Below are 12,597 nucleotides of genomic sequence, written 5' to 3'. Positions count from 1 at the left end.
CTACAGCTGCACATGACTCGAAAGGAAAATGTTACTTACCCTGTAAGCATCTGTTCCGTTGCATCTAGTGCTGTAGATCCACATGAGCTTGCCCTCCTCTCCTGATCCCTGTAGCTGTTCCAGTGTGTCTTTAGCTATCTTTTTCTCCTCTGTTTTGAATAGACATCTCTCTATACATCGCTTTGCTTCTCACTCCATCCTCACCCACCGTGTGATAAAACAATTTAACAATAGAGCCGATGACCATGTGCATTACCAGCAGGAGGAGGAATCACACTACCTACCTTGTGACTCGAAAGACTTCTTCAAAGAAAAACATATTGCACACATCTGGGCCCAGTGCTTGATGGAAGGAGTATGCACAGCATGTGAATCCACAGCAGCACATGCCACGAGCAGATGCTTACAGAGTAAGTAACATGTTCCTCCTTCCCACATTAGAGATCTGAAATATGTCTGTAGCTTATGTTTCCTTGCACTTGTTGTGGGTGTCAGTATTTGTAAATATAATTATATATTAAATCCTGGTTTTGTAATTACTTTAAATCTGATTAAAGATCATATAATTTCCAACTGACACTTACTGTTCGCCCTTTTTATTTAGCTGCTTCCATATTTTCACTAAAAGACATCCAGTTACAGAAAGATCCGGGCTACCGATCGCCAACTTACCCAGAATCAGGTAAGCAGCAGCTCATTTTGTATCTGTGCGATAATGTTTTTGCATGTCACTTTGTTAGATAGTCACAAAGACGTTAAGCATACATTTGCATTAAAATGCCATATTTAAAAGCGAAAAAAATCCTACCTGTAGGGCCTTCAACAAAGAGATCCCTAGCTTCAGTAGCACTGAATGTTGGCTATAGGCAGTGGCCTTTACTTTTTGGATTTTCTACTCTCAGGTTGCTGGAGTGAGAGAAATATGGCTGTGTACTGTACATGCACTAATGTTCATTGCAACTAGTTTCGACCAGCTTTAGCCCTTGGCTCTTAAACAGCTTATCTAAACTCTGCCTCACAAGAGCCAATTAAATGTTACAACTCTGTCCACATGATAATTGAGTGTTCAAATAGAATAAACCAGTTGGTTAGGGAACTGAAAAGCATCTACGATGAAGGATTTTCCAACGTGAAAGTCACCTATATCGCCTCTAAAAGCATGTTACTTTTTTACTTACTTTATTTTTCTTTAAATCATGTCTGAAGAATAGCTACTTGTTTGTGAATATAGATGGTTTAAGAATGCAGGAAACAAACAACACTGTCAAAATGCTTTATTCTGCGGTTATTATGGCCGTCAACCATCAGGCCCTGAAACCAGAAAGTGAAATTCTCATCACATATGGCGCTCTACTAATTATCCAATACTAGTAATCATACAAATCACTTGCCCAATGATGGGTGATGGAAAGACTATAAGCAAAGAAAAAAACGTCCTGTACACCAGATCTAATATTACAACCGTGCATCTGGGAGTGTGTGGTAAGTCGTGCAGAGGGCTACATTTCCTAAAACATTACCGTCTAAGGTCTTTCATACACTGTTAATGTTGAATCTTCTAAACTCCATATCCTGGGAATTAATACGCACAGGCTTTTAATCGAAATAACATTAAATCTCCACGTAGCAGTAGTAGTATTACCACAGAATAGAGGTGCAGTGATAAAGACTGACCGTTCCTTTCACCTGAGTGCCAGGGGAGGGGATTGCTGAATACTTGCCATCAGAAAGAAAAAATAAAACACACACTCACACTCACACACACTTTTACTCTCTCTCTTACTCCCTTTCTCTCTCACTCTCTCTCTCTTGCTCTCTCTCTCTTACTCTCTCTTTCTCTCGCTCTCTTTCTCTCTCTTTAGCTCTCTTACTCTCTCACTCTCTCTCTCTTACTCTCTCTTACTCTGTCATTCTCTCACATTCTCTCTCTCTCTCATTCTCTCTCTCTCATTCTCTCTCTCATACTCTCTCACTCTCTCTCTCATACTCTCTCTCATACTCTCTCTTATACACTCTCTCTTGTATTCACTCACTCTCTCTTATATTCACTCACTCTCTTATATTCACTCTCTCTCTTATATTCACTCTCTCTTATATTCTCTCTCTCTCTCTCTCTCTCTCTCTTATATTCTCTCTCTCTCTCTCTCTCTTATATTCTCTCTCTCTCTTATATTCTCTCTCTCTCTTATATTCTCTCTCTCTTTCTCTCTCTTATATTCTCTCTCTCTTTCTCTCTCTTATATTCTCTCTCTCTTATATTCTCTCTCATTTAAATGTGTCGTTGAAACAAATTTTGCATAGGTGCTGCTTCAGTCACCATATTGTTTACAGTGCCTTTTGTTTCATTTCTAATTTGGCATCAAATGTCCAATGTCACTGTAAAGGGTTACATGCGTTCTGCTCACATTGACATCTTCCCTACAGTGTCTTTTCTTTCTATGCCATTCACTGTTGCATCAGCTGGCTAAGGTATGTTTAATACAAATATCACCAAAGAGTAAGCAGTGCTATGATAGATGGTAACAAATCCCTCTACCAGGCAGTGCAGCCAACAGTACATGATAGGTCCCTCTACCACATGCCAAAAAGGCATCCAGATCACAACGTAGCAGCTACTGATCGAACAGCCAGGTCTTGAGGAGTCTTCTGAAGGTCAGTAGGTCCTGGGTCTGTAATAGGTGGATGGGTAGGGTGTTCATGTCTTGGCGGGCAAGGTGGGAGAAGGATCTGCCGCCGGTGGTATTCGGTGGATGTGTGGGACAGTGGCGAGGGTGAGGTCAGCGGAGCTGGCGGTTGGGGGTGTAGAAGGTGAGTCGCTTGTTGAGGTATGCTGGTCTGGCGTTGTGGAGTGCTTTGTGAGCATGGGTGATGAGCTTGAAGGTGATCCTTTTGTTGACAGGGAGCCAGTGCAGGTTCTTCAGGTGAGCGGTGATGTTGCTGTGGCGGGGGATGTCGAGGATGAGGCGTGCTGAGGCGTTTTGTATGCGTTGGAGTCTCTTCTGGAGTTTGGCCGTGGTTTTCGCGTAGAGGGCATTGCCGTAGTCCAGCCTGCCGGTGACCAGGGCCTGGGTGACCGTCCTTCTGGTTTCGGTGAGGATCCATCTGTAGATCTTGCGAAGCATATGGAGGATGTTGAAGCAGCAGTAGGAGGAGACGGTGTTGACTTGTTGGGTCATTGACGGAGAAAAGTCCAGGATGAATCCCAGGTTGCGTGCATGGTCGGTGGGTGTCGGCGCAGTTCCCACCGAGGCTGGCCACCAGGAGTCATCCCAGGCGGAAGGGGTGGAGCCTAGGATGAGGACCTCCGTCTTGTCTGAGTTCAGTTTCAGGCAACTGCTCTTCATCCACTCGGCGACTGCCTTCCTCCCTGCGTGGAAGTTGTTTTTGGCAGCGGGTCTTTGGTGAGGGAGAGGATCAGCTGGGTGTCGTCGGCGTAGGAGACTATGTTGAGGTCGTGCGAATGGACGATGTTGGCGAGCGGTGTCATGTAGACGTTGAAGAGGGTCGGGCTGAGGGATGATCCTTTGGGTACGCCGCAGGTGATCTTGGTGGCTTCGGATCGGAATGGAGGGAGGCGGACTCTCTGGGTTCTGTCAGTGAGGAAGGAGGTGATGCAGTCCAGGGCTTTGTCGTGGATCCCCGCGTTGTGGAGGCGTGTGCGCAGGGTGCGGTGACAGACGGTGTCGAAGGCGGCCGAGAGGTCCAGTAGGATAAGGGCCGCGGTTTTGCCGTTGTCCAGCATGGCCCTGATGTCGTCAGTGGCGGCGAAGAGGGCGGTTTTGGTGCTGTGGTTGCTGCGGAATCCGGATTGGGACGAGTCCACGGTGTTGTTCTCTTCGAGGAAGTGGGTCAGTTGTCTGTTGAAGATCTTCTCGATTACTTTTGCCGGGAACGGGAGCAGGGAGATGGGCCGGAAGTTCTGGAGGTCTTTTGGGTCGGCCTTGGGTTTCTTGAGCAGCGCGTTGATCTCTGCGTGTTTCAGCTTTCCGGGAAGTGGCGGTCTCGAATGAGCTGTTGTAGATCTTACAGAGTTGGGGTGCGATGATGGAGCTCGCTTTGTTGAAGATGTGGTGTGGCCAGGGATCTGATGGTGAGCCGGAGTGGATGGTGTTCATGGTCTTGATGGTGTCCTCGGTCTTGATGGTGTCCTCGTCGTTGACGTGGTTCCAGGAAATCAAGCGGCCGGTGTGACTGGGGGGCGGTGAGTCTGCGGCAGTCAGAGGGGTCTGGGTGTTGAAGCTGTCGTGGATGTCTGCGATCTTGCGGTGGAAGAAGGTGGCTAGAGAGTCGCAGAGGTCTTGTGACGGCGGGATGACGTTGGAGTTGGAACTGGGTTTGGGGAGTTCCTTTATGATGTTGAAGAGCTCTTTGCTATTGTGTGCGTTGTTGTCGATGCGTTCCTTGAAGGAGGTCCTTTTGCCGTTAAAATGAGTTGGTGGTATCTGCGGCTGGTGTTCTTAAGGGCTGCATGGTTGTCCGGAGTTTGCTTGCGGCGCCATTTCTTCTCTAGTCTCCGGCAGGTCTGCTTGGATGTCTGAAGGACGGCGGTCAACCAGATGGCTCTTCTGTCGGTGTGTCTGTTTGTGGGTTTCTAGGTTGGGGCAAGAATGTTGGTGCAGTCATCAATCCATTTCTTGAGGTTGTGGGCGGCTGTGTCGATGTGGTCGGTCAGTGGGTTTCGGGCAAGGGTGGTGATTATCTGGTCTTCGGTGACCTTGTTCCAGCTGCGGTGGGGAAGTCTTTGCTTGTGTTCGGTGGTTTTCTTGAAGGAGAAGTGGATGCAGCGGTGGTTGGTCCAGTGGAGTTCGGTGGTGTGTCTGATGGAGACGTGGCTGCTGGCGGAGAAGATGGGGTCGAGCATGTGTCTGGCTGAGTGGGTGGGTGTTGTGACGAGCTGTTTGAGGCCGAGGTTGTCCAGTAGTGTGGTGGAGTTGCTGTTGTTGGTGTTCTCGAGGTGGAAGTTCAGGTCTCCGAGGAGGATGTAGTCTGTGGAGGCCAGGGCGTGCGCGCTGACGGCGTCTGTGATGGAGTCGATGAATTGTGTCCGGGGGGTCTGTATACGAGTGTTCCTCTGATGGTGGTGTTGGGTTCGATGTGGATCTGGAAGTGCAGGTGTTCGGCGGTGTTGAGGGGGTCATTGGTGTTGGTCGAGATTCTGATGGTATTTCTGTGGATGATGGCGATTCCTCCTCCCGGTCTGTTGGTGCGGTCCCTGTGGGTGATCTTGTAGCCATCCGGGATGGCTACGGCAACGTCAGGTGCTGATGAGTTCATCCAGGTCTCCGTCAGGAAGGCGCCGTCCGGGGAGGTTGAGTTGAGTAGGTCCCAGAGTTGGACGGCGTGCATGTTGACGGAGCGGGTGTTGAGCAGTATGCACCTGAGGTGGTTGTGGTCCGCCTTGGTGGGGGGTGCGGAACGTGCTGGGGGGTCCTGGCAGGTGTAGCTGCAGTTTCGGCAGGCAAAGGGTCCGTGGGTGAGCTTCGGGGTGGCCTGGAAGCAAGTGGAGGATCAGCCGGCGTTGAGTGCACGGAGGGCGTTGGCGTCGTAGCAGCATCTGGCGCCTTGGAGCTCGCGGGGGTCTGGCGCTGGGCGCGGTCCAGGCGTGGACAGGCGCAGACGGGCTTGCCTTAGGCGCGCCTGCGGCACGACCGCGAATCAGTCGGCATATGTAGGGGAGGGGGCGGGAGCAGCGGAAGGGAGGCGGGAGTGGGCTCTGTCGGGGGCGGGGCTGCAGGGCAGCAGCGGCGGGAAAAGGAGAGAGTGGGTGGCGGCAGTCAGGGGGCACGGGAAATAAGCGGCACAAATACAGTAACACTGGGGAAATAAAATAGGCAACACAACAGGCAAAGCAAAAAACAAGGCAAATAGTTGGAAAAGAAACCACAGACCCCAGATGACCTGCGGCGTAGTCACGGCAGCCGGCTCGAACCCAGCCGGGAGGAAGCACAGAGCCGCGGGCCGCTGATCAGGAGGAGCTGCTGGGGGAGAGTGCTGGCCTTGGTCCACGAGGTCCAGGGCCATTACTGTGATGATTTTAGAAACATAAATCACAAAAGATATTACTCCATGTTATTAGATGGAAGGCCATGCTGTAGTCACAAGGTTAGAAATCCCCCTTTCTTTTCTGAAAGCTAGCTACATCTGTTCATTATGTTACTAGCTACGGTAAGACTATTCAACCAAGACTTCCAGCATCTGGTTTTGATTTATCTTGAGCCTTGATTGAAGAATTCCCTCTAAGTAATTGCTCTTTACCTTGGACCTACTGTAGTCAGAAATGTAGAGAATGCGTCCACTTATTTTCTAATAGAGCCATGAAAAACCCTGTTTACCCTCTTTTAACCTGTATCTGGTATGTAACCAAAATCTAAACTGAAGCATTGATTTGAGTGCAGGATTGACAGAGCGTCATAAAATAAGTTTGCAGGTCTTTATGTTATGTTAAATACGTATTAAACACATGATCGCCCAAGCGGTTTCTTCGCACTCTGGATTGGAGACAGTGCTGAAAATTACACCTGCTCCAAGATGCTTTGGAAAGAACTAGGTCTTACCCCTTTTCCAGAAGGGAGCAGATTCTGTAGTTTCTTCAAGGTTAACAGGAAAATTCCAAGTGGCAATGACGAGTAATCAGAAAGATCACCCTCTTAGTATATGGCGCTGTAAGTGAGACACAGAAAGAAGCCAAAGATTAGAAGAATGTGAACTCCAGGCGGGATGTTGCAGACAAATTCACCCAAGTGAAAATCATCTGTGTGACATTAATCTTTTCTGGCTTCACAAGTTGTACATTATTGTACCATCTTGTGGTTGAGTCTGGAAATATTGTCTCTCTAGTTCCCCCGCCATCCTCACCTACCTCTCGGGCTTTTTAGCCGTGCGTTCAGGTAGCAAACCAAGGAGCTCCTGGACAGTCTCAGCAGATTTGTAAAGTTGTTCACGGAATTTTGAGGAAATAACTGGGAAACAGGACAAAAAATAAACCCATTCGACAACTGAGGTCAAAGAAAGATTGAAAACCTCTTTGGAAAACAAAACTAAAACACCAGGTTTACAGTTGTGGGAATCAGGCCACGTGTTGGAGAATGCACAGCCGTGTTTTTGGAGACATCGAGGGAGATGGGGAATGCCACCTTTAGGTTGTGCTTGGAATGCCATCACAAGTGTGCACAGAAGGACACCCACAATGCCCATAGTGCCAAGGACCATAGTGCTAACTAAGGGGTGCGAAGTATGAACATAGATAAAACACTAGACACTCAGTCAGAGAGAAGCAGAGGTGGGTGCACTACACAATGATGTAGTAGCAGAAAAAGCCTTCCCTCGGGGACATTGATCAGGGAGGTAAATCCCAAAAGAGACTGTGCTAGTGTAAGACGTTGCGAGAGAGAGAGAGCACAAAAAACATCACAGTCTTGCAGTGATAATGAGCCGAAACCGTCTGACTCGAAGTCCTCAAAAGCCCCCTTAATTCCAAAATGCTCCATGACTGAAGGTTGACTTAAACTTAGAGAACCCCAAAGTACTGGGACAATATCTGAGGTAAGCCCTCAGACACCGTCTGTATGCCATAAAGTGATAGGGACAGAGGGAAGAATAGAGGTTGAAAGACGAAGTCCATATCTTGAGAGAAAGACACCACTGATGCTCAACAGCTGATCAACGTGCACTCAAAGTAGAGAAAAATAAATGTGGACTCAAGGCTGAAATGCAGTACTCCTACACATGAAACCAGACTTCAACAAGCCCCTCAAGGGCTTTTGAATCCTTACAAGACCGGAGAGGGTAAACAGTCAATAGGAGGAACATGCTGAGCTCAAACCCCCATCAGCACTATAGCCCAACGAGGAATACCAAGAGCTTCTGCATGATGATATAGCACTCTACAATGCGCTCATCAAAGAAGCAGTGGACACTTATGGGGTGCACTTGGAGGAGGACCAGATAGAATCAGGTTTCTTATTGGAGATCCTGATGCTGTCTTAAAAGAAATTTCAGTATCTGCATGCTCCCAAGTAGCCTGGATAAGAGAAAGGAAGCTTTCATAGAACCTACAATGCAGTGGTAACCCCTGCCAGAAAGAGAGACAATGTTCCTACATCAACAGGACCACCACTGACAAGGGAAGTAAGAGGGTGGAAATGATTGGCAGGAAGGTGAGGAGAGCAGCAGCAATACAGTTAAAGGTAGCTAATTCAAAAGTCCTAGACCAGAATGGCCATCAGCACAATACAGGTAAAGGGCTAAAAAATAAGTTAAATAAGACCGTAGCCAATACCTTCTTAAAGTCAGCACGGGAAGCAGCAGACACTGCAAGCAGGCAGATGTCTATTGGCAAAACCCTCAGAAGACATACATAGATGCCAGTGTGAGGATGCAACCAAGAGATAAAGGTATCTGCCATCAATATGCCCTTTATTGTCGGCAACCTCTTTGGCACAAGGGTTATTCAGAGATGCACCTGCCAGGGGAAATTGGGAAAAGGAGGTTGACAGACAAGTACTCCACCAAACATCAGTCAAGTCAAAGACTAGTCTGCAAAATACCCCTACCCCCAATGGCGGTGTAGTTCAGTCACTAAGGGGACCATTACGAGTAGGCCTGGGCTAAATTTCCGTTCCGCTCGTGGAAATTGCGATAATTTGACATTTTCGCGTTCCGCGGAGAGCGCGAAAATGTCAAAATTTCCGCATTCCACAGCTTAGCGATAATTTGTTTCTTGCTCGTGCTGTAAAATAATACATTCTCGCGCGATCGCCTTACCTGAATCCCCGCGTTCGCCGACAAGTTTTCCCGCTCCGGTCACGTTCTCCACGAGATGTTGGATTGTTGGTAGCCATTTGCACTGTCTCGCGACAGTTCGCGCCCACAGTAATGTCATTGGTCGCGCGATCACGTCTTTCTTCTCGCGATCATGCACCACGAGAAGAGTGAAAACAAGATGGCTGCACCCGCGAGCAACCGCATGGGTAAGTTGGCGAGGTGCGACCACGCAGAAAATACCGTGAACGAGCGGGAAGAAAACTTCCGCATCTTCGCGATATTTCCGCGTGTTTGCGGAGATTTTTAACATTTTCGCGATAATTTGCGAAAGTCACTTTCGCAAATTCCGCCCACCCCTAATTACGAGACCGATAGTATAATCAATACAAGCATGCTACAAAACCGCTGGGCAGGCCCTGGGAGAAAACATAAAACACACGCAACAAGGAAAAAAGGGGCAGTATTAGCATTCATCACTACCATTTCCATAAATGACATCAGTATGGCTACCACAATGTCATCCATACATACCTTCACAAAAGACTGATGTGTGGATACTCGGACCAGCAAGAAAGCACATGTGGGAGAGAAGGTACCAAAACACCAGATCATAAATGCAGTCTTTTGAAGCCAGCCCCCCAAGTAGGAGAATACCAATACAAAATCAGTGCGTAGCATAGGAATTGAGTAAAGGTTCCTAATGCAAAACTAAATGGTTACTCATTTGCAGAAATAGTTTTGCAGCTTGATTAATTTTCTGGATATACTTGCGACCCTTTCACAGCCACAAGAAATGTGATGATTTGGGACTAAGGAGCCGAAGAAGTAGGTGTGACGAATTAGGAAACCAAAAGAACAATGGAAGTCACCAAATGAGAAAAAAGATGATCAAGATTCAACCATGCACAGGGGGTTCTGGAGTATTCATAGGCTTGCCATCAAATAGTCAACAAAGCCAGAGATAAAAAAACAAACTCGGAAGAACGTCATTCCTGACCCAGCCGCTAGATGGCAGAATAATGCAGAGGATGTGAATCCAGAAAATTGTTTGTTGGAAATCTGTTCCTACAGTTAATTAACCATTTCATTATTTTTAGGCCTAATTCTCCTGAGCCGTTTTTTTGCAGGGAATAACAAAACCTATCACCAGAATAGTTTAACCTGTTTAGTGCAGAACACGGCTTGGAGCACCAGAGGGATTTCCTTTCATTTATTTCAGCCTCGGGAGTTGTTGAAGAGCTTCCCCAGCTCCCGAGGCATTTTTTTTCTTTTTCTGAAATGACAATCGGCATGCGTGGCGCGCTGAGGTCACTTCAGAGAAAGTGAAATAAGCTGATTCGGTCATTTCACTTTCACTGCTTCAGTGCTCGGGCATATCCCAGCCCAGGGTGCAGAAGCAAACTGGAGGGATAACGTTAGAATGAGGAGAATCTCACCTTTCCAATGCTATCTTTCCCTAGTAGATCCCAGCTTATGGATTGCTGGGGGAGGGCGATCCCCATTAGACCACCAGGGACTATCTTTAAGGTTGGGAGCAGCTTCCGTGACAGTGGGCAAATGCTCTCCCCCCTCCCCAGGCCCAAAAGTCTTTCTGCCCCTCCTGGTGGGGCAGAAAGCACACTAGACACCTGAGATTTTTTTAAAGCAAAATTGGTGGGGGCTGCCCTCCCAGGCATCCATCGGGTCTAGCCCCCACCCACCCATTCAACCACCAGCAGTCTTTCTGCCTTCCCATTCAGGGGCAGATAGACGATTTCCTACAATCTGCTCCCGAAGTTGGGGACGGAAAGCCCACTAGAAAGCAGGGAGTTTTTGTTTTTTGCCAGAAGGTGTGGGGGTGGCCTGCCTACCCACCCAATATGACCCCCAACAGTCTTTTCTGTCCTCCTGGGGACTAAAGCATCCACATATTTTTGGCAAGCAGGGAAATTATTTTATTTTCTATATATTTTCTTTATACAAATGGGTAGCAGAGTTGGGCTAAGTTCCACTATTGTCCTACTTCTATTCTGAAAGACTGCACTTTTCAGGCTCGGGTGCACTCCCACCTGGGGAAAGGCCATTCCACTTGTGTGACTTGGTTTAGCTCCCCAGACAGGCACAAATCAAACCAGGGTCAATGAGAGTCGCTCCGCGAGACTCTCATTGACCTTGGTTTGATGCTTGCCTGTCTCATGCACTAGACCCAGCCACACAAGTGAGGGAGTATTTTTATCGGGACAATTGGGACAACACTGGGTGGAAGTAATTCTGTGGATTCCTGCTTGTTCCTTAAGTTTACTTTGTAGAAATGCAAGGTAAATGTGCAATGTTAGGCAAAGTTAGAGGTTTGCAGGACATTGTGGGTAAGAAAACTTTGTGGGATCCACGCGAGGCGTACCACCCTTGACTCCCCTGGGTGTCTAGTTTTCAGAAATGTCTGGGTTTGGTCGGTTTCCATGGGTGGACCTCGATCCCTGGCCAAAAAAACGCCACTACCCCCATTTCCAAATCAGATCATTTTTGTGACAGGAAATGTTGAATACATTGTATTTTTAGGCACTTCTTGTTGCGGACACTATGTCTACCCAAACATGTGAGGTACCGATATTATCAGGAGACTTGGGGGAATGGTAGTTGGTAGGAAACTTGTGGCGCCTCGCTGATTCCACAGCTTTTCATCCCAGCAATGTGAAGAACATATGTATTTTTAGTAAATAGTTTGAGGTTTGCAAGGGCTTCTGGGTAAGAAAACCTGGTGGGAGCCACTCAAGTTACCCCACCCTGGATTTTTCTGTGTGTCTAGTTTTCAAAAATGTACAAGTTTGTTAGGTTTGCCTAGGTGCCGACTGAGCTAGGGCCCCAAATCCACAGCTAGTTGCATTGCAAAAAAGGGTCAGTTTTCAGTTGAAAAATTTGATGTGTCCATGTTGTATTTTGAGGCCTTTCCTGTTGCAGGCACCGGACCTATCCACACAAGTAAAGGAACCATTTTTATCGGGATACTTGGGGGAATACTGGATGGTAGGAAATTTGTGGCTCCCCCACGGATTCCAGAAGTTTTCCTAACAGAAATATGAGGAAAATGTCGGCTTTTAAGTCAAAGTTTTAGGTTTGCAAAAGTTTCTGGGTAAGATAACCCAGTGGGAGCCACACAAGTCACCCCACCCTGATTTCTCCTGTGTGTCTAGTTTTAAAAAAATGTTCAGGTTTGCTAGGTTTCCTTAGGTGCTGGCTGAGCTAGTGCCTAAAATCCACAGCTAGCCACACTGCGAAAAAAGGAACTTTTTTCAGTGGAAAAACGGTGATGTGTCCATGTTGTGTTTTAACGCTTTTCCTGTTTCGGGCACTAGCCCTACCCACATAAATATGGTACCATTCGTACTGGGAGACTTGAGCTAATGCTGGGTTTTTGGAAATTGGCGGCTTCCTGCAGATTCTAGAAGTTTTTCCTCACAGAAATATGGGGAAAATGTGGTGTTTTTTAGTCAAAGTTTGAGTTTGCAAAGTTTTCTGGGTAAGAAAACCTGGTGGGAGCCACACAAATCGCACAAACCTGGATTCCCCTATGTGTCTAGTTTCAAAAAGTGTACAGGTTTGCTAGGTTTCCCTAGGTGCCATCTGAGCTAGGGCACAAAATATTTGCAGCGAAAAAATTTTGTGTGTAGGTCCCTTTCTTGTTGCGGGCACTAGGCCTACCACACAAGTGACATACCATTTTTATCAGGAGACGTGGGAATACAGAATAGTAGAACATTTGTTGTTAACAATTGTTTCTCTTTGCATGTGTGCTTTCCAAATGTAAGGAAGTGTGTAAGAAGGAAGACCTTTTGATAAATGCCCTCTGAATAACAT

The 12,597-nt window shown here is 47.3% G+C and overlaps 1 protein-coding gene across 4 annotated transcripts in view; it reads left to right on the top strand.

The window, feature by feature from the left end:
- Window positions 1–12,597, top strand: part of LOC146797742 (cyclin-dependent kinase 17-like) — a 655,932-nt gene that overhangs the window by 605,411 nt on the left and 37,924 nt on the right. For all 4 annotated transcript variants that reach the window (XM_085624901.1, XM_085624900.1, XM_085624902.1 and 1 more), the window contains one exon: window positions 605–682. In XM_085624901.1, coding sequence (XP_085481027.1) covers window positions 605–682 — 78 coding nt within the window. The remainder of the gene's footprint in view (window positions 1–604; window positions 683–12,597) is intronic.

Source organism: Triturus cristatus, chromosome 9, assembly GCF_964204655.1.
Source record: "Triturus cristatus chromosome 9, aTriCri1.1, whole genome shotgun sequence".
Lineage (NCBI taxonomy): Eukaryota > Metazoa > Chordata > Amphibia > Caudata > Salamandridae > Triturus > Triturus cristatus.
This window is presented reverse-complemented; position numbering and strand designations above follow the sequence as displayed.